Raw genomic sequence first — 22595 nt, forward strand, 5'->3', positions numbered from 1 at the left:
TTTGATGGCATTTGTCTGTTTCCCTGCAGAGACCTGCGCAGTGAACAATGGTGGCTGCGATAGCACGTGTCACGATTCAGTGACTGGAGTTCGCTGCAGCTGTCCTGTCGGCTTCACGCTGCAGCCGGACCGCAAGACCTGCAAAGGTGACCTGTCGCACATATTCAATCTGCAGCCGCACGCTCCCTTTTACGCTGGGAATCATAATGTGCATTTCACCAAAATCACCATGTTAAATCCATCACAGTAATGAACACATAAGGACACGCCAGTCATTACGTTCGTAGTGAGAAAAGCCATCCCCCAGTCTGCAGGTCAAATCATTTCAGATGCAGCTGCTTTGTATGGTTTCATTAAGTAACGTGTCATACTCTGCCATTACTGAATTAAAGTCCCCTTGATGTTAATACTTCAAGCATACAAGACATTCAAGACTTTTTTTCGGCCAATTATATGCTTCTGGAGCTGTTGCTCGGGGAAACCACTTTTGTGCCACTGTGCACAGAATATGGTCCATAATTACACGGTTCAAAGAGTCTGGTGTGGAAGTACTTTGCTTTTGCTTTTGGTCAGGTGTCTGTGTCACCACCTCATGGAACACTCAGGGCGCTGAATCGATTGCAACTGAACTCTTCTGCTTGTTTTAGAAGATGTTTCGGCTCTCATCCGAGACGGCTTCGTCGGTTCATGCAACAAGGCTTGTTTAGGACTGCAGCAGCCTGAGTTAGTGTGGAAAGGCCAACTATTTAAAGGGGAGGTCAACCCAAACATATTTTTTTCAAGAATGTGTTCTATGCAGGCCCACTGGTTGAAACAAGACATTATGATTAATATTGTGTTTGTGGAATAAGAGTTAATCCACCCGTTTTTAGTCATCTATGGGGCGGCCATTTTGTCACTTCTTTTGACTGAAAATTACATCACAGTTCCTCAGGGTTCAGGTAACGACCAATCACAACTCACCTGTTTTCTGAAGCTGAGCCATGACTGGTCGTCATCTGAGCCCTGAGCATTTATGATGTCGTTTTCCGTCGACAGAAGTGACAAAATGGTCGCCCCCCGAGATGGCCAAAAAGGGCGCGATTTTGCTGCTTAACTCATATTCCACAACGCAATATTAATCAGAATGCCTTGTTTCAACTAGTGGGTCTGCATATAACATATACTTGAAAAAAATATGTTAGGGTTGACTTCAACTTTAAACTCCAAGTTGGAGGCACGTCCCAGACCACGAATGGCATCATTCTTTGGGAATGCAAAACGGCAGTCGTTAAGATGCCTTGCAGACCTTCATCTTCATACATATGGGAGCTTACATGGATCTTGAAGCATGCCACCAACTTTCCTTTCCTCTCAGGAGAGATTGGTGGGTGGGGCCTTTGGCATGGGAAAAGACTGCTGTCACCTTACCTCATTTTATTTTTTATTTTTTATTTTTTTAACCCAAATGAAGTTTTGGCCACGGACAGAAGCTTCTCTGCAAGACTTCTTAACGACTGTTGTTTGGCATTCCTAAAGAATGATACCATTCATGGTCTGGGGCTTTCCCAACCAACTCAGGCGGGTGCAGTCCTAACCAAGCCTTGCTGCATGAATTGATAAAGGCAAAAGATCTTCCAAGACAACCAGAACAGTCCAGTTAGGATTGACTCAATGTCCCAAGAATGAGATGACCTGGATGAAAGGGAACATCAACAAGCACAGCTCATCTAACAAAGCAATGTGGTTGCCACCTTAAAGATTAAACTATGGTTGTTTGAATAGTCTCAAGCTGCATTTTCACTTTCAGTTTCAGCAATGTTCATCCTGATACTAGCTTTCCAAGTCAGAAAGCCCCGCAACTCAAGCAACCTGACAGCCTTATTTATATGAACTCTAATAGGATAAAATAAGCATTATATCAGGATACTGAGGAAACAAATATTCTACGGAAAGACAGTGAGAAGACACAGCGTCCCAAAAAAAAATCATTTTGCTTCCTACAGCTTACAATAGCACACTAACAACTCTAATAAAAGTCCATCTTCTGGTGTTAGTTTGGTTTGAGAGGGAAGAGCAGGAAAATAAACGCAGGCAGCACTGGCGCAGGAGGACTGCGGCTCATTGCGGGTCGGCCACTCCTGAAGAGCGGAAAAGAGAATGCATCAAGGACAGGATTCTTTTGTTCCATTTTGGATGCTTTTATTTTACCAGATGATGAAAACGCATTTGTAACGATTATTCAAGATGGACCCGAATGGGTGCCAAGACAGAACACCATCCAGGCGGCGATGGACACATGACATATTGATTGGGTATTGGCTGAAGAAATAAAGTGCTCACTAATCAGAAGAAGATGGCTAATGAGGATTTGGAGGCCTGGCTGAATCATTAAAGCCTAATGCATGCTTGTTGCAGTATTTTCTGCTTAAAGAGATCAGATGCGATATGTAAAGTATGACATGTACCATGAATACATTAATGGTACTTTCAATTAGGGCTACGTGACATGGCCTTTAAATGAAACCTCAGACTTTTTTCACAAAAATCCAATTTCCAATCTTAGTTGGGGTTTTTTCCCCTTCACTTTTTTACATGATTCAAAACAAATTTTGCTTTTGTGTTTTGTTTTTTTCCCTTCTGGGATGGAGTCACTGACGGTGTGGTGGTACACACGCCCGAGTTGTGTGCGGGCAGCGTGGGATCGATTCCCGCTCAGTGACGGTGTCTGTGTGTGTGTGGCCTGCAACTGGCTGGCGACCAGTTCGGGGTGTAGTCTGCCTTTCGCCCATTGTCAGCCGGGATGGGCTCCGGCACCTCCCCGCGACCCTGTACAGGATAAGCGGTTTGGAAGATGACACACATGACATGACCCTTCCGGGATTTGCTTTCCTTCTTCGCATAAAAAAAAAAAGCTTTCAAACTGTTTTTTGTTCACAGCACATTAACTTAGATGTATTACAAGTAATTAAAAAAGTGCTTCCTCTTTAAAAAACACGATCCTGAATAAAGTAACGTTTTTAATGTTGAACAGTAATATCATAAAATGAACCGTCAAACCACGTGGCTCACTTATTGCATGTGTGACCAAATCTCTCAGGGTCCTTTCTTATGTAGACTTGTAACAGGTGAGTCAACGCAACCCCGGCAAAATATTTGCGGCTTTAAAGCACTTACCTTGGTTGAAAAGTTTCCAATGAATCTCTGCTCTTACCAAATGTAAACAGGCACAATCTCTTTAGCACAGTTGAGTCTGTTAGCCTTTCACACGGCTACTTATTTGTCAAACTGAAAACAATGCGAAGGTATTCCTGTCATGTTGTCTGCTTCTTAGCTGGAATTTAAGTCGCTTGTCAATTTCCATCCAACCCACTTAATATAGCGACACATTGAAGCTGGCAACACTGTACTTTTGACAACTAACTCCTCTCTGTTCACAGCCATGTTGCTCATGTAAGCAGTGCACATCAGCAGGGACAAGCATTCAACTATGATAATGCCCCGCCCCAAAAAATCATCCTGACAAATTTCAATGATTGGATTAAATTGATTAATCGCCATGCCCTAATTTCAATGTAACACGTTTTTTGTTGTTGTTGTTTTTTTTACTGAATCAAAAAATATATATTTTGTTTTATACTCATGGAATGAAATATACTTCCTGATTTTGAGTTTTGTTGTCACAGCATTTCCAAAATTGCTGATATTTGGTGTACACTATTTCAAAAAGTGGATAGGTTTTTTGTTTTGTTTTGTTTGCTACTTAGTCACATTATTTATTCATAGATAAATGTTGCTTCATAAAAACACTAGAAGGAATGCAACATTAGTTAATATATCTAAGATAGCTAAAAAAAAGCTCTAATTGCAAGTCAAGCTTTTGTCATATTTTCATGTGTGACCTCTCCTGTTGCTGGTTTCCCTCTCGCAGACATTGATGAGTGCCGTCTTAACAACGGGGGTTGTGACCATGTGTGTCGGAACACAGTGGGCAGCTTTGAGTGCAGCTGCAAAAAAGGCTACAAGCTGCTGACCAATGAGAGAACATGTCAAGGTAGGTATACTCTTGTGAAAGCAACAATATGTAGTAACTTTGCCTTCAAATAAGAGCTGCTTGATGATGCACGTTTCATATCATGATTTATTGGCAATAGCAATGGGGTTGGTTTTGATGCATGCTATGATAATAAGACATACGGTACAGTAAAGTGAACCCCCGTTATTCGCAGGGGATATTGGCCGAACCCTGATGCAAAAATTTGCAAATAATTGACACCCCTCAAAAGAGGTTGGTAATTGCGTATTAAAAGCCAAAAGATGCTGGTAAAGTACTTAAAACATAGAGGAACAAAAAGCATCAACTCCATGCATCTAGCATGTACACAGTCATGAACAGATGTTACAAACACAATTGTATTCAGTTGTTAAATTATTCAACACAAACACACCACCTTCACATGAGGGTTAGTAATAATATGAGCTAGCATACTGGCCTAAATAACATGCTAGCACAAAGTGACGTGACATCACACATGGGCAAACAAATACGCGCACTAGCAATTAACACAAACATATGAAGTAATTCAACTCGGCTTTTGGTGCAACACAATAATAAATACTGTGGGTAATACAGGCAAATATTAATGGCAAAGTCGACTACACAGGCTATTAGTAGCTACATTGGGAGAGGAACTGAAACATACGTTCCGTTTTGATGGCGCACAAGGTGCGTTCAAAGACTGCCAACAAACAGACGAAAAAAATAGAATCAATGAATAAGCCTACCAACAGCACCAAGGTTCCACCCAATGGTGCCAAAGTAAGACATTCATTGTAGTAGTGTAACAGAAAAAATGCTTTATATCGGAAAATCTGTTTTGATTTAAAAGATGTGATCGAATTGAATCGAGGTATATAATGAATCGTCTTTTATTGGAGGGATATATCTTTGAAGGAAATGCCACATTTACACTAACCTACTGACAAGTTCATTCATATTGTAAAAATGACAAGAAACTCATTTCATCATACGCTCTCGAACTAAGCACAATATTGAAACAACCGTGAATCTAATCATTTCACTTTAAAATAAACCGTCTTTGAATCGTATCACACCCCATTTATCGAGATACGTATCGGATAATCACTTACGCTTCACAACAAAAAAGTATTCCTTGTTTATATTTTAAAGCAAACTATATGCAGTACTTGTGCATTTATGGAGCTCAATCCACAAACAAAACAATGTCTGCTGTGGCGGCACACAGGTGTTGGAAATTACGGTTCCGACCCTAAAACCTCTCGTTGTTGGATGAATCAAGGCACCTCAAGAACATCTGGCAGAAGACGGCAAGCAGGCTGGAACTACAGAGATGTGTTCTGCCTCATGCCGAGTCGAAAAACACAGGACATGCGATTCTTTAATCTTCTCCTCTTTACTCATGCGGCCAATCACTCTGCCGCCTGGATCACATCAGTATCTTGCATTTGGTTTCCAGCACAAACAGAAAGAAAGAAAACAGCGTGTACTTCAGCCACTTTCTTGTCACTTCAAATTAAAGTGTTTTGTCTTATTTGGAAGCCTCAAATTAATAAGTGAGAAAACGTGCACGCACCAATGTAAAGCAAAGGTTGTTTTTCTTATATGAGTATTTCCCTGCAAGCCCACTAGTTGAATTAAGGCATTCTTACAAATTTTGCGTTTGTGGAATAAGAGTTAATCCACCCCTTTTTAGCCATCACTGGGGGCGGCCATTTTGTCACTTCTGTCGACTGAAAATGACATCACAACTGCCCAGGTAACGACCAATCATGGCTGACCTGTTTTCTGAAGCTGAGCCGTGATTGGCCGTTACCTGAGCCCTGAGCAGTTGTGATGTCATCTTCAGTCGACAGAAGTGACAAAATGGCCGCCCCCGGCGATGGCTAAAAAGGGGTGGATTTCTCATATTCCACAAAGACAATATTAAACAGAATGCCATGTTTCAACTAGTGGGCCTTCTGGGAACATATTCTTGAAAAAAATGTGCTTGGGTTGATTTCCCACTAATGTTTATTACAAAAATAGCTTTCCAAAAGCTGTTGTGGAATCGAAATAAGATGATCACGGTTGTGGAAGTGACGAACATAATGTACAAATTCTGCAACGGAGAGACAGTGTGACCTGCCCTGCAGTAAGTCGATGCTGAGGCCTCCGTGGCATCAAATACACTTAAATAGCAGTTTAGCGTCTCTGTGGGGTGTTGAGATGCGTGAACTGAATTCTACAGTTATCTTGGTTTAAACAGTCACGGTGCTTCCTAGCTGTCAGTGGACCGTGGCCCATATATCAGGATGGGGCATGTCTGCTGAACCAGTGCCAGCATTCCTCCAAACTCAACGCCCTCCTATGTTTCGTCTGCTTCCCCCTTCTAATCCATGTGAGGGCGGTCCGGGACACGTTCTTTGCATGCCGTGATTGCTCCACACATGACGTCTGCAATGGCGCTCTTACCCAAAGTGGCATTACCTCACGCTTTTTTCTTTATTATTATTTTTTTTTAACTTGTGCCTGAAATTATGGCTTACAGTTTGATTTATTGATTTGATGCCATGTAGTGATTTCCATCTGACATTTTCAGTCTTTTGGCCACACAAAAAGAATAATAGGGCTCACATAATGTTTCCATCCGAGTGACGTTGCCCTGCCCAAGTCCTGCATACTTCACCTGAGCTGACTGGTAAATAAGGGTTGTGGGAGTCCCAGATGTCTTAGAGAGTATACTCAGCAGCATAAATTACACAATGATAAGTTGTGCATTGACATGCCCTATTGCGAAACCTGATTTAGTCAGCACTCTTAAATCCCATCATGGCTCGGACTGCGCGGTTAACAGTGTAAATAAAGCTTGATAATCCTAAAAGAAATGCACACTGGAACACAAATATTTGACCCTGGTTCGCTACAGGTCACAATCTTGTCACTGTGATGATTGTGGAACACTTTACAGACAATAGTGTCAAGGTATATACCTATAAAGCAAGTATTCAATCAGTGTTTTGGGTTAGCCCTAAGAGCAACTTTTTACAATACCAAGGCAAGGCAACTTTATTCATATACAGGAGTGCATTTCAATGTGCTTGGCATAATTAAAAGGACAACATTTAAAAGCATTTACAAACAAAAGAGTTAAAGACAATTAAAAGAAAAGTAAAGAAATAAAAGTAGCTTAATAAGATTACTAACAGAACAAGAACATAATTATGGAGAAAAAAAATTCATATATATATATATATATATATATATATATATATATATATATATATATATTGACCTGAGTCTGCAGACTTCAGAGCTCTATTGGGTTTATATATATATATATATTATTAGCATTTCTTTAACGTAATCATGAAGGACCTAAGCCATGCAGTGGTTTATAGCCCAGTAGAGGAATTTAAAAAATATATTTTCTTCAGCTGACTGGGAGCCAGTGGAAGGCCTTTTAGTAATATGTTCTGATCTCTTTGTTCTGGTCAGAACTCGAGCTGCAGTGTTACGAATGAGCTGCAGCTGTTTGAGTCTCTTTTGAGGGAGTCCGGTCCGAAGGCTGTTATAATGATCAAGTCTACTTACTGGAGATAAAAGCATGGAAACGCTTCTCCTGGTCTGCTTGGAGCATGAAACCCTTCAAAACCCTGACAAATGATTATTTGCTCAAACATACTGGGAAGTGTTTCGGGAATCAAGTTCCATAAAAGCAGGCTCAAATCAGTTTGGAGTCCAGAGCCCATAATTCGAATAGCTTGTGAGCTAGGGCCTCTCGTTTAGCATCTGTGACACCTGACCTCACGAAGGTGCTTCAGAATGGACAACGGATGCCGGCTCGTGCTGTGCAAAAGTACGTAACGCCAACCTCAGGAGAGTAGCTTGAGGTTTTAGACTCCTGATTAGCACACTTGCCTTTCAACCCGGAGGACCGCGGTTGATTGGGTTTGAGACCGGCCAGATTACCGCTGTCCACAACCCACATAAACTCATTGGCAGGACACAGAGAGAGGAGCAAAATAAGGATGAATGGGGATACAGGAAAATCACAAGAGTGGGCAAATTGTATTTGCCGGAATGAATGGTGCTGGACACTATCATGGCCCCTATTTTACATTGATTTTCTATTTCCATATGACCCTCGAGCCCAAAATGACTTCCAGTATAAAAGTCGCAAACATGTAACAGGAGATCTGATTTTGCCCGGCATTCAGAAAGTGACACATTTGATTTTTGAGCATCTGTCACTCTGACGTTACACGTTGACATGAGGTTGCAGAGCAATCTCTGGAGCCTGTATTGTATATTTTAGATGAAAATAAAGATTGACAGGCTGTCAGAGGGAAGAAAGAAAATGCACTTGGGCACCTATTACCAGCTGACTCCTGCTGCTGCTACTCGCCATTTCCAAAAGTATATTTTGAAAATTCCATTTGGCCGCATCAAAATGGAAAACACAGTGACGGCAGGAGGGCAATCACAACAACAGACATGGGACCAAAGGGCCAAAGCTTCGTTTTTGTGATTTTGTGAAATGCATGCTCAGCAATTCAGAGAGAGGAAAGTTGACTGGGTCCCGCGCTTTGTGGTTTATGAGTGATGACGACATTTCTAACTCTCTCTCTCCATCTTGTGCAGACATTGACGAGTGCTCCTTTGACCGCGCCTGCGACCATTTCTGTGTCAACTCTGCAGGCAGCTTCCAGTGCCTTTGTCACAAGGGCTATGTCCTCTATGGCCTGGCGCACTGTGGAGGTGAGCCAGATACACATTTTTTTTGACTCCTTGTGCAAGTCTTCTGCATGTCCATCACACTTCCTTTGAAAACTGTGCCTCTTCAAAACCTCAGTGAGTCATATTGAACAGGAAGAACGCTCCCCAAGCAGCCGGATTGTATTGGCTCATAAAAAGGTGTTGTCATGTTGAAGCTTTCTGATTCAATCTGGATGCTATGTAAACTCCCATGTGTATGAAGGTGAAGGTAAGCCAGATGCCCCGGTTGCCCTTGAAGAGATTCATAAGTGTTCTTTTGAAAGGGAAAAAAAAAAATCGTTTTGTAATTAGATTCATCTGAGAAGCTCTCGAGTCTTAATAGCTGTAAACCAACAATTCAACATGATTTGTTTATTTCCATGGTTTCAGGGTGTTAAGTCTTTACGCCGTCCAACTCATTAATCTGAATGTCACCACATTGAGAATATCAACATAAAAAAGTCCCCGCATGCAACCGCATCTAAAGACAAAATGTAACGAAATGCTGGCCGTGATGGATTACCCAGATCAAGCTGGTTTAAGTCTCTGCAAGTTGATTTCCAAATAGACTAAAATGAGCAGAAACAGGTGGCTGCCCGGAAGGCAGGAAATCAATCTAAGATTACGCTGCACTTGGCAGCAATGTAAAGCAAAGGTGATTTGTGCTCTAGTTAATCGATAAAAACATGATTTCAAAAAAAGTCTTGGGCTACTTCACTTCAAAGTGGAGTCTGAAGTGCCTACTGTGTCAACCCAGTACAGTGGACCAGATAGCCGAGAGAGGAAGTAGGGAGGTGTGAATGTTTTGAGGCGTGGGCTCACGGGCTTTTCCAGCCGCAGGGAGGGGAGGAGCCCAGCCTGGGTCCCTCATAATCGATCGGGGAAGATCAGCCCCGCATGGTGCCGATTTTGAAGCAGATCTAACGCCTCCTCTTACTTTTTTACATAGATCATGGTAACCAACAACATTTATCAATGCTGGTTGCTATGGAAACCTTAATCACGCGATTAGAAAAATTGACGGCATCAAAAGGGATTGCGTTAATGCTGTTAATAACGCGTTTAATTGACATCACTAACATATACTATATATATATATATATATATGTATATGTATATCTATATATATATATATATATATATATATATATATATATTAGTGCTGTCAAACGATTAAAATGTTTTAACTAATTAATTTCAAAATTTTCCATAATTAATCGCGATTAATCATTTTTTCAACTACAATTTTTTTATGATGCTTTGAACCGTTATTTACTTGAGTAAAATCTTTGAATTAATGTGGAAAAAATAAAGGTATATTTGGATTCAAAGAACTTCTAATAGCTTTCTTTGATCCTTGAATACGATTCTTTTCCTGTAAAATACAGCAGTTGAACAATACACCAAAGGCGTACAACTAATATGGTATTTACATTTGGCTGTGCAAAGTGTGCAAATTATTTTGGATTTCTCCAATGAGCCGTCAAGCAACATTTTGTTAAGTAGTCAAACTACGTAAAAGTCCATCTTTGCGACAGGAAGTAAATAAGACTGAGCTATCCGAGGTAAAATTATTTTTGTGTGTTATGAAATTTAAATTAAATCTCCAATGCTTTAATTTTGACAGCCCTAATATCTATATAGTGATGTCAATGTGTATATCGTCGCTGTCCTGTGAAAAACACTTATCTTCAATATTGGAAACCTTTTAAATTATCACTTCAATGCGATTTCTGTAACGCGGAAAGATGATTCAGGTAAAAATAAGAAAATGAAAAAAAATGGAGATGAGTGTTTTTCACATGACAGCGACGATATGCAACCTTTTGTTCATGTAATATTATCGATACTACCTCTTACTCCAATGTTGTGTACATTTCAAGCATTTATACAAATCAATAAATAGCCTGAGTCTGTCCTGTGAGGTGCCTGCGACACATGAGAAGGTGCCATTTAATCTGTGTAAAATGTAAACGTGTTGGCTCACACTGCAAAATGTCTGTCTATTGAGGGAATTAAAACACCCGCAATGGATTTGTAGGCCTTTTTCTCTCGTGATGGACCGGACCGACATAAACAACGTGCTACCATTGTTTAGATCACTGGTGATGAATGGCTTTGCCAGGCTTTTCATCGCCGCTGTCGGAACTATTAGATAACCCTGGAGATTTATTGAGCTCACTGTTGTACGTCCTCACTGGCCGCTCATAACTAAGCTTAGGTTGCTCCTGCTGTGCTCCATCAACCCCAAAATATCGCCGAAAGCCGGGCTCAGTGTTTCACAATAGCCTCGCACTCAACAAACCCAGTCAGGTCGGCGACCTGCTGTCGAGCATTGTGCCGAGACCTGTCAGCATTCTTTCCCCAAGTGCGAGTTCATCTCGCCATTCTCCTCTTCGCCTAGCAAAACAATCTGCTTGCTTTTTGCTTATCTGCTAAGAAAATACACTCAGTGCTGTTGTGACTTCAGACCTCCACAAGTGTGTTTCAAAACGTTCCTGCTTTCATCCACGCAGCTTTGGCCGCGGCACAATTACATTCCTAAGGGGGGTGATGCGTTAATGTTTATTTGAAAACCCTATCAAATTTTCCCTCTTTCATCACTTCAACACTGGGAGCGACCGATTGTAATGTTCCTTATATTTGACAAAACAACACGATTCCATGAAGTCAGTCACTCTATGGTGATTCCAAATTTCAATTTGCCTTTTCTTCTCTCTTTATCCCTCTTGACTGGTCTGTGTGCATGAAAAGGAAAAAAGCCTAAAGGGATTTGCAGAAAGGTTTGCAGAGATCTATTTGATTATATTTCAAGAATGGAAGAAAATAAAAGAAGTCAAAACAACAGTTTCTGGCAGATGAGCACCGCTTCCATCAGATATTCATTAGAGTTCTTCGTCCTTTAAATCGAGTGCTTTGATGCGGAGGGTAGGGAGCGCATCTCTCGCCATGTTTCCAAGCCGCTCTGGGCGACACATTGGCAGACTGCACTTGATGAAGTCATCATCCTCTTCGGGGAATGAAGAGGCATGTAGACATTTGTAGACATTTTTTTTATTTATTTTACTTGGGGTGAATGATTGAAGGAGACAAGGAGGAGCGTTTCATATCAACAGTCAGCATCATCAATCACTGACATTAGCAGTTGCTTCTACTCTATTTTCTTCTTTCTCCCCACCTGTAAACTGTCCTAGGAGGTACTGAAAATATTATTTTCATATCGCTCACCTAATGTTGTCAACACTTGTATCTGCTCTGCCCCCTAAAGTCATTCCCTCTTTACCATTCTTAGTGTTTATAGCCATGCATGTGTTAGCGAACGTGATTTCAGTCTTCTTCATTGTGATGTTTTGACCAATAAATTGAAAGTGGACTCTGTGGACTGCAACCGCGCAAACACATTCCATCCATCCATCCATTTTATATACCGCGCTCATCATGTTCAGGGTCACGGCACGGCCTGGAGCCTATCCCGGTGACTCCACCCTGGACTGACAGTTAAAGCAACACACTAAGGATGGATTTACACTGCAGGTTCAAGTGCCCAATTCCGGATTTTTTGTAAATTGATCCCATGCCAGCTACAAAACTATCCAAGCGATAAGAACTACTACACTATCTAGACACAGCTACACATCGATCTTCCTCGAATGTTAGATGGACCTGTGAGATGAACAATGTTTTAACAAGGATATAGCCTTAAAAGAAAATTGCTGATTTTTTTTCTTTTTTCCACAAAAATCCACCCTGATTCAAATCGATTTGTGTCCCTTTCGTTTGATTGAAAAAGCAAATGACACTGACATTATTGAAAACGACTTTTGCTTTTCTTCTTCTCAGCCGTCAGCCCTCTTCTGGCATTTGCTTTATTTCTTCAAAAACAAGTTTTGAAACAATTTTCCCCCAGCAATAACAAATTATGTCTTTTGTTCTTGCCCTGCGACTGGCTGGCGACCAGTTCAGGGTGTAGTCTGCCTTCGCCCGTTGACGGCTGGGATAGGCTCCAGCAACTCCCTTCGACCCTGTATAGGATAAGCGGTTTGGAAGATGAGATGTCTTTTGTTCTTTACAAATAAAAAAAATGAGGAAAAAAGGGGGGTAATGTCCTTTTCGTCCATTTTTTTTATAAACGCTCATAAATTAATTAATAAATTCATATTTGGTATGTTCAGGAGTTAGAGTAACACCGTACCCCATCCAGCGTTCACGTATTTTTTCTTATGTAGAACTGTAAAATATTTACTGTATATATTTGTGGTTTAAGACTGTACCTCGGTTCAAAACCTTCCAACATAATATATCAAATCATAAATTCTTTTGCAATAAATAAATAGACATTACAGTATTTCTTTGATCGTTTTCGGCATGATTGACTACCGGTATATGTCATTGCCTTTCACCTAGAAACATATGGAAACCAACGTGACAATGATTCAGTTAGCTGTTTCTAAAGTTAGTCTCTTTTATGAAAGAAAAAAAAAAGACAGACAGTAACAGACAGCAAGGGAGGTCGGAAAAGTCGTTAATTTAGCAATATTGACTGCATGTGGGTGTGCGTGTGCGTGTGTGTGTGTGTGTGTGTGTGTGTGTGTGTGTGTGTTTAAACCAGCTCCTTGCTGTCAGCAGCCATCTTGTTCGAGCAAGCGAGGACTTGTTTGAACTACAGAAGTCACTAAAAACAATCTATTCAAACATAAAATCTTCCTGTGCAATAAACTCGAATTAATCATTAAAACTGAATCATCACTCATCCCTAGCTTTAGTATCGTGAATCTCGTGATATTTGTTTATTTTTTGTTCTCAGATGAGCAAAGCTGTTGTCAGTAATGGACATTCAATCAATATACCCTATACTTTCAGATATTGATGAATGCAGTATTAACCGAGGAGGATGTAAATATGGATGCATTAACACTCTGGGGAGCTACGAGTGTACCTGTCCCCCTGGATACAAGTTGCACTGGAACAGAAAGGACTGTATTGGTATGTAGCAGCACTGCCCTCTAGTGGTAAAGCGAAATTTGTGTTCCCAGCTCTGCATAATCGGCTTCAAACTGTTATTTTACTGCATTGTTTGATTCATACAGTACTGCCTTGTCTATCTCCTCAGAGTTGGTGAAATGTCCTCCGGGCCTTGTCGCCCCCAAGGCTACTCTCACCTGTAGCAAAACGGGCAAGAAAGAGAGCTGCTCACTCACCTGTGCCTCTAAGGCACACTATCTGGCAGGTATGTTCGATGCCTCTTGGAGAGTCATCGCAAAATGCTAGCGGTCCTCGAACTTTTTACACGAAGTAACACCTCAAAAATACTTGATGCGGTAGCATTATTATTAGTAGTAGGTGTTAGCTCATCAATGCCATGCGGAGGTTTTAGTCCTAAAAATTGTATTTAACATTGTAAGCCTTTCTAATATTGTGCGAGTTTAAACATTAACACTGCATTTAAATAAAGAAAAATCAAACAGACTGATCATTAAAACTAATGACTCCATTAAAACGTATTGTACAAGGAGAAATACTGAAATAAGTGCACCCAATAGATGTTTGAAAACGAATAGTTCTCAGTGATTAAATGCAAACGCATTGTACTTGTATTGTGATACACCAGCTCTCAGTCAGGTGTGGAATGGATTTTAAAATTGTGCTGCTGGTCTATAAATCATTGAAAGGTTTGGGTCCCGAATACATTATTGAAATGCTGATTGAATATGAATATAAACCCTGTAGGGCTCTGAGATTTGCAGACTTGGGTCAATTAGTGGAGCCCAGAGTGCAAAGTAAACATGATGAAGCTACATTGAGCTGTGATGCTGCACGCAAATGGAACAAGCTGCCAACAGAAGTGAATTCAGCCCAACTGTAAATAATTTTAAATCCAGGGTAAAAACTTTGCTGTCTTCGCATACCTTTGATTAAGGTGCGCTAAACAATTTTAAATTATTTTTTTCCTTTTATATATTTTAGAAACGCACTTTGATTTCTTTACTTTTTTTTTAAAGTTTTAGGTTAATGTGTTTATCAATGTGTTATCAATGTGCGATCTTGCAATAACTTTGGCAAGATACTTTTGTTTTCTCTGCTATGCTTCTGAATGTTGTAAGCTGTTGTGTTTGTAAATGCTTTTGGGTGCGCGGTGTCTTTGCTTGCGTGAAGCACATTGAGTTACCTTGTGCAAGAAATGTGCTTTAGGCTATAAATAAAGCTTCCATGCCTGCCTTGCCTTGAAATTTAAACACAACTAAAATGTTTTTTTTAAATATGCTGTTCTTAAAAAGACAATACTACGCAAAACATTTTTTTATGTATATTGTGTCCAAAAAGTGTATTAAAAATGTTGAAACAAGCTTTATGCATAACAGCGAGTTGTGATGGGTAAATGAAGCTTCACGAAGCACTTGTGATATTTTTTTACTCTTCTAGATGGTGCTCGTGGTTTAAAGATAAAGGCTAGTGCAATGGAAATCGATTAAATTTCCACTGCATCTTTAAACCAAGATTACCATCTGGAGGAGTCAAAAATGATCACAAGCGCTTCATGAAGCTTCATTTGTCCATCACTAGCTGCAAGCTTCTAATATGTTTGATTGTGTTACTAGTGTACTCGGACGGCACTTTTTTAAAATCTTGGTTTTGATTTTGCTTGTGTGTCTTCACAAAGAATCTGACAACAGCTACTCGGTGAGTTGCGGCATCCCGATCGTCAGAGGGAAGTCCCCCGTCCGGCTCAACTCCAGCAGCAGTCAGAGCTGCATAGGTGCCGCTCGCCAAATCCTTTGCTTTTGTTCAGTGCGTGTACTGCGATAGTATGTATCCTACCTATGTCTGTTGTCTCTTTCTGTAGAGACTTTGGCGCCTCCAGTGAAGCAGACAGCGTCTTTCAAGATTAAAAATGCCAAATGCCACTTGCACCCTAAATTGACCGGCAGGACAGAAGACAGGGGACGGACCCTAGGACCAGGTCTGCCCTCATCTGGGTTTAGTGTTGCATTCAAATACATTTATCATTTATCATCAACGGGATTTGAACATTTCTGAGATTTTTTTGCACAAAAGTTGAGAAGTGGCATTGCTGAGCTATAACAACAAAGAAATAAATCAAGGATACTGAGTTGTACGTCCCAGCATGTCATAGTTGGTTTCATTTCAGCCGCTCGAAAATGATCAATGAAATGATAATATGCCAAATGTAAATGATCAACTGGTCGTGATGTGACAATGGCTGACTGACTGTGAAGCTATTTTTCGCAGGAGGTGGTCAGCCCTGCAGTAACTGCCTGGTGACATTTGTCAATCTCAAATGTGACTCTTCAAAGAAGACAAAAGGGCGGCGCGCTCGCAACCCGGCTAACAAAGAGGTAACACGCATAACTTTGGAGCTGGAAGCAGAGGTCAAAGCCGGAGACACGACAGGTCAGTCATGTGATGTAACGGCAATTACAAACTGACATTTTAATATACCGCTACATATTTTCTTTCATAGGTGTAACTGCTTGAATGTGTTTTCTTTAACCTTGCCAGGAAGTTGTAACCTCAGCTGCCTCAGACAACGTATGGAGAAGCAAGTAAAGACCTACATCAAGGCGCTGAAGAAGTCCATCAATCAAGAGCGTTTCCTGATCAGAGTTGCTGGTTTGGAATACGAGGTAGCCCAGAAACTTCCGCAGGCTGCTCCCATTCAAGAGAACTGCGGCCCAGGCTCTGAAAAGGACAGTGGCCGATGCGGTAAGAAGTCATCATATTTTACTTGGCTCACTCACTTACCTTGACTTTGATCGCTGAATGATAGAAAGGCAGACATTGTGTGATGAAATGATCACCATTTAGTATCAATATATCAATTTAAAAAATTGAATTGTGATCATTTTAACGTATTTGCTGAAAGGCTCAATAAACAACTTTCAAACGTGCTGCTGACTAGAAGGGCCTCCTTATATCATCCATCCATCCAACCCGTTTTCGTAGAAAGGTTTTGGAAAAAAAATATCACTGGAAAAAAAATATCACAGTTGCCTATGTGGTTATTTATGGATTGTTGAAACCCTTTGCTGTTGAAGGCTGGATCTTCTATACATGAATTGAGCATTAACTATTTTGATTTGATTTGATTCAATAAAAACAGCGCTACAGTATGCACATATTTTGTTCATATTTAAAATGGCAATTTTGTCATTCATCCGGTTAAGAAGTGCATGCGTCCTATGTTCCCCCCAGTAGCGCCGATTGGAATTGTGCCCCCCCCCCTCATCATTTCTTGTAAGTTGCTCATCCCTGCTGTAGCAAATGGTAATCAAACTGATCATGTAAAATGAATGTTATCGTAGCGCAATGAATAATGGACTTGCACTGATGTGTGCTGGCTTCTTACTGGAGCTCTTGTTGATTTTGTTTTTCAGTCAGGTGCTTGCCGGGCTCGTACTACCACGGCGAGCAAGAGCGTTGCGTCCAGTGTCCGCCTGGCACTTTCCAGGAGAGGGAGGGGCAGCTGGCATGCGACCTGTGTCCGGGCAGTGACGGCCACGGGCCTGTGGGAGCCCGAAACATTTCGTCATGTGCAGGTAGCAAATGCCCAACTTCCAGATACTGTGCCGGTCAAACATTCCTGCCAAACGTGATGTGAAGTGTCTGCGCTCCGCAGGCCAATGTCCCACCGGGTTCTTCTCAGGCGACGGCTTCAAGCCTTGCCAGCCGTGTCCCCAGGGCACATACCAGCCAGATTTGGGTCGGACGTTGTGCTTTCCTTGCGGGGGAGGACTGAGCACCAAGCGTGAGGGTGCTAGCTCCTTCCATGATTGTGAGGTCAAAGGTGAGAGGAGCGTAGCATGGAAGCCATCCAAGAAAAACATGAGCCAAATCTCATGTCATGATTTCATGTTTCTTCATTGGCGCTGCAGTGCAGTGTTCTCCGGGTCATTACTACAACACCACAGTGCACAGGTGTATCCGCTGCCCAGTCGGAACCTACCAGACTGAGTTTAGACAGAACTACTGTATTTCCTGCCCTGGAAACACCACCACCGATTTTGATGGCGCCACTAGTGTCTCGCAGTGCAAGAGTGAGTTCACAAAGGACAGGTTGAGGCTTTCACTTTGCAGCCAGACTGTAACGTGTTGAGTTTGTGCATGTCTAGACAGGCAGTGCGGCGGCGAAATGGGCGAGTACATGGGCTACATCGAGTCCCCTAACTACCCCGGTAATTACCCGGCAAACGTGGAGTGCATTTGGAACATCAACCCACCCAGCAAGCGCAAGATCCTTATTGTGGTGCCCGAGATCTTCCTGCCCTCGGAGGACGAGTGCGGGGATGTGCTGGTGATGAGGAAGAACTGTGAGTATGTCCGCGCCCATGACGCCGCCGCCTGCGCAAACTTGATTCATCATTGCCCTTTCTGTGCTCTTGCAAGGGTCAGCTACATCCATCACCACCTATGAGACATGCCAGACGTATGAGCGGCCCATCGCCTTCACGGCGCGCTCCAGGCGCCTCTGGATTAACTTCAAGTCCAATGAGGCCAACAGTGCCAGGGGCTTTCAGATCCCCTATGTGACTTATGACGGTATGCTCTTCAAATGGCTCACGGCCCTCCTCGGCACCTCAAGACTAATGGTGTTGTCTGTGTGACTTCAGAGGACTACGAACAGCTGGTTGAGGACATCGTACGGGATGGAAGACTCTACGCTTCAGAAAACCATCAAGAAATCCTCAAGGTTAGGCCCTGCTAGCCAGTATTACTCTACGCTAGAGAACACGGATCAATGATTGGAATACCTGTGAAGCGTTGAGGCGTCATTAACTTTGGCCTTAATTCTGAAGGAAGAACCTGACCCGATTAAACCCCTTTAGAACAACAGAAACACTCCTAATTAAAGACCACAGTGGAACCTTGAGTTACGACCGTCCCTTTTTACGAATAATTTGGGTTACGCACAAAATATTCGTACGAAAGCGATCTTTATTTTCGATATGCGAATGGCCGTGGCATGGACTACCTATGGCTATGCTGTGCTTCTTCCATGCTGTGTAACCATTTCTGGCTCTACACAAGAGACGGCCCGCAACCACAATTGACTTCGGGTTCCAGTTTTTTTTTTTTTTTTTGCAAACCCAGAAAATTCTTTTAGAAAAACACTGATAAACATTCAATATATGTTTTCCAAGAAAACCTGGGGAGATTGGTAAAAAAAAAAAGAAAATCAGGAATCAAACGGGAAACATCTTGTGATGGGAAAATGAAGCTTCAAATTTGCTTCATGAAGCAGTTGTTGTATTTTTTGACCCCACTAGATGGCACTGTTGTTTTAAATAAAACGGTTTAAGAGCTGCCAAATCAGTGTACTTTCAGCCCAATGTTGAACAGAGTGCCATCTAGAGAGGTCGAAACAGATATAATAAAAAACATTTAAATCAGAATTTCCCCTCGTTATTATGGAAGGAGGCTGTTTTTCAATTGGGGAGCTGTAGTCCTCCTTCCCATTTGTCCCTCCATTGTTCAAGTTAATGAGCAATAAATTGTTGTCATGTTTTTTAATTGTTTTATTTCTTTATAATAGTATGTTTTCACTTATTTCTATATCGCATGATATTTAGTTTAACCACACAATTGTTACAAAAAGTTACTTTTGGATCTGGTACAGATTAATTGCATTTCCATTCATTTCAACGGAAAGATTACCTCAATTCATGAACATTTCAGGTTTTACTGAACAAATTAAGTTTGTAACTTGTTGTTCAACCGTACACGAATGCTCTAACGTCTCTTCTTCTGTTTGCAGGATAAAAAACTGATAAAGACTCTTTTTGACGTGCTGGCTCACCCAAACAACTACTTCAAGTACACCACTCGGGAGTCCAATGAGATGCTTCCCCGATCCTTCATACGTCTCATAAGCAGCAAAGTCTCTGCTTTCCTGCGACCATACAAGTAAACATGCATCTGCAATTCACTAAACACCCCCCGTCCCCCTTACAGGCTACATCCCGCAACTCATAAAGGACTTCGACACACAAAATACACCCTTTTTTTTTTTTTTTAAATCCTCTTTTGACTTCCATTGACAAACCTGCAAAATGCTGAATCTTTGTGTAGTTGTTTGTCAGTTTTCCGTCACAGGTCCACAGTTCGGAGCGTAAGCGTTTAGTGGGGATGTAGAATATGTGAGTGGGTTTGGTTTCTATTGTGTCGTGCAATGAGACCATTCAAACGGATAGAAACGGCTATTTGAGACAGTAGGAGTGATGTTGTGTTAGAGCTTGTTGTTGTATTTGCTTAAATGACTGGTCTGTATTCCAGCTCCGACTGCGACCGTTAAGTATGACTGTAAGTGTTGTGTAATCCTGGTTCCATCGCGTGTGCGTGTATGTGCTTGCATGCGTGCGGGCGCTGGTGAGGATGTGTGCTTGCGTGTGCGTCCTCGAGGAGGAGCAGTTGCTAACTAATTCATGTCGCAGCTGTGTTCCAGCTCATTTAAAGCCTTACTATGTTTGAGCTCTTAGAGCAGTTTTACTGTTAAAACAGTTCATCTGTGCTGTCTAGACTGCACCAGCCTTTTCCAACCCGCCCAGCATTTCTGTTGCTCTTTTTCTCCTTTTTTTTTTTTTTTCCAAGGCAACTTTAAAGCAAATACAAAAAAAAAAGGTGGTTAATCATTCCAGGAACACAGAGGACATTTTTGGAAGATGAATAAGAAACTAATAAGTGGGAGAGCCACAGGAATGAGATGATGTGGAATGTGTCTGGGAGAGGGATTGAGAGTTGAATGTCTTTGAGGGACATGATGTTTGCTGCTTCTTGTAAAAGGTCACTTTAATTCTTCAGTCTCATCTTGTCTGTCTCGTGTACTGTGCTCATGAATAGTGTAAAGGTTTGAAGTGAAAAGGAAGCAAAGAATTTCAAGTACTTGACTTGTTACATGATAGCAGGTTGATAATCTCCCCACCTGTCCGTGGAGCAGGTCTGTGGTGTTTTGACTTGTAAATACCGAACATTCGTAAGACAAGGGTTGGATTCCATGAGGCCGACCCCTAGAATCACACCTGCACCCCTCCCCCTAAAATGTCGTGCCCATATCAAATCCAAAGACACCCAACTCATGTTTGATCTGTCCCAGTGAAGACAGCTCTTCCAAAGAGGGCCCACAAGGGCGGGTCACATTGTTTTGTGCACTAGATTGTGAGCCCATCCTTCTACCTTTATAATACAAGTGCAATGAATGAAAATAACACACCTTCAATTTGGTTATAGTGACCTAAAATATATCTTTTGGAAAGCAGCACTGTTGATCCTTTGTATGACATGTACTGAGCAGAACTTTAGTGTTTTCTGCTCTTTTGCAGAAGGAGTCAAAGATGTCATGAACATATAGCAGTTTGAAAAAAAAAAAAAGGTCTTTGTGATCTCAGAACAATGACAGCAACAGGGTATAATAATTTAACTTTAAAATCAAAGAGCGTTCCCATACTAGGAGCTGATTAGCAATTTTGAGAGTGCGACGAAAAGATCAAAACCTCACCTGGCTATAAGCCAAGTGGCCACCACGGCTGAATTTTGACTCGCTTGTCATAAGGACCGGAAACGGGAAGCAGCTAGACTGGTTTAGAAACACACAATGTTATTTGCAGGGGATTCATTTGGCTGGGAGGCCCTATAGAATTGGAATGAACATATTTCAACCGTTTTTTGTGTTCACATAGCCCACAATACTATTGGTAATCCACTAACATTCATTTTTCAACCATGGATGGACATACATTTCTAATGCAGGGAGTGGGATTTAAAGCAGAAGTCAACCCAAACATATTTTTTTCAAGAATATGTTCCCAGCCGGCCCACTAGTTGAAAAACGGCGTTCTGATTAATATTGTGTTTATGGAATATGAGTTTAGCAGCAAAATCCACCCATTTTTAGCCATCTCAAGGGGTGGCCATTTTGTCCGTTCTGTCAACTAAAAATGTCATCGCAGTTGTGATGTCATTTTCAGTCGACAGAAGTGACAAAACGGCTGCCCCCAGAGATGGCTGAAAACAGGTGGATTAACTCTTATTCCACAAACACAATATCTATCAGAATTTCTTGTTTCAACTACTGGGCCCGCATAGAATATGTTCTTGAAAAAAATATGTTTGGGTTGACTTCTTTAAAGCGGAAGTCAACCTCCTTAAAGCAGACGTCAACCCAAACATATTTTTTTCAAGAATATGTTCCCAGCAGGCCCACCAGTTGAAACACGGCATTCTGATTAATTATGCGTTTGCGGAATATAACTTAAGCAGCAAAATGCACTCGTTTTTAGCCATCTCTGGGGGCGGCCATTTTGTCTTCTGTTGACTGAAAATGGCATCACAACTGCTCACAACGACCAATCACAGTTGACCTGTTCTCTGAATCTGAGCCGTGATGGCCCCCAGAGATGGCTAAAAACGAGGGCATTTTGCTGCTTAACTTATCTTCCACAAACGCATAATTAATCAGAATGCCGTGTTTCAACTGTTGGGCCTGCTGGGATCATATTCTTGAAAAAAATATGTTTGGGTTGACTTCCGCTTTAAGGTTGTTGTAAAAATCACCAATGAGAATAATGCATATTTTGAGAACATTGTCAAAGTTGATGGTGATACCAAACCATGTCACATTAAATGTTTGCCATTCTGACTGAATTTCCAACTCTACTTTATACTATAAATATTATCAAGATATGACCCGTAACCCCTCATGGGCAAAAACTCCCCTCCCACCAGAATCAGCTTCTTTCCTGCAACCTGATTGATTTCTTTTTTTTCTTTTTCTTTTTGGTTGATATTGTTGCCTTTTAAAAGAGAGTTTGCTATGATGTATCATAGAGTT

At 41.4% G+C, this 22595-nt stretch overlaps 1 protein-coding gene across 3 annotated transcripts in view; it reads left to right on the forward strand.

Moving 5' to 3' along the window:
- Positions 1-20398, forward strand: part of LOC147153001 (signal peptide, CUB and EGF-like domain-containing protein 3) — a 92218-nt gene extending 71820 nt beyond the window's left edge. For 2 of the 3 annotated variants that reach the window (XM_086014393.1, XM_086014563.1), the window contains 16 exons: positions 30-146; positions 3911-4033; positions 8642-8758; positions 13616-13738; positions 13866-13982; positions 15414-15509; positions 15597-15713; positions 16004-16165; positions 16274-16477; positions 17149-17310; positions 17391-17558; positions 17647-17808; positions 17884-18081; positions 18158-18310; positions 18382-18461; positions 19527-20398. In XM_086014393.1, the coding sequence (XP_085870519.1) occupies positions 30-146; positions 3911-4033; positions 8642-8758; positions 13616-13738; positions 13866-13982; positions 15414-15509; positions 15597-15713; positions 16004-16165; positions 16274-16477; positions 17149-17310; positions 17391-17558; positions 17647-17808; positions 17884-18081; positions 18158-18310; positions 18382-18461; positions 19527-19679 (2252 nt within the window). In that variant the 3' untranslated portion in view covers positions 19680-20398. The remainder of the gene's footprint in view (positions 1-29; positions 147-3910; positions 4034-8641; positions 8759-13615; positions 13739-13865; positions 13983-15413; positions 15510-15596; positions 15714-16003; positions 16166-16273; positions 16478-17148; positions 17311-17390; positions 17559-17646; positions 17809-17883; positions 18082-18157; positions 18311-18381; positions 18462-19526) is intronic. The other variant, XM_086014478.1, reaches the window with a different exon arrangement.
- The last annotated feature ends 2197 nt before the right edge of the window (positions 20399-22595 follow it).

Source organism: Filicampus tigris, chromosome 1, assembly GCF_054856515.1.
Source record: "Filicampus tigris isolate MCC_2025a chromosome 1, RoL_Ftig_1.0, whole genome shotgun sequence".
Lineage (NCBI taxonomy): Eukaryota > Metazoa > Chordata > Actinopteri > Syngnathiformes > Syngnathidae > Filicampus > Filicampus tigris.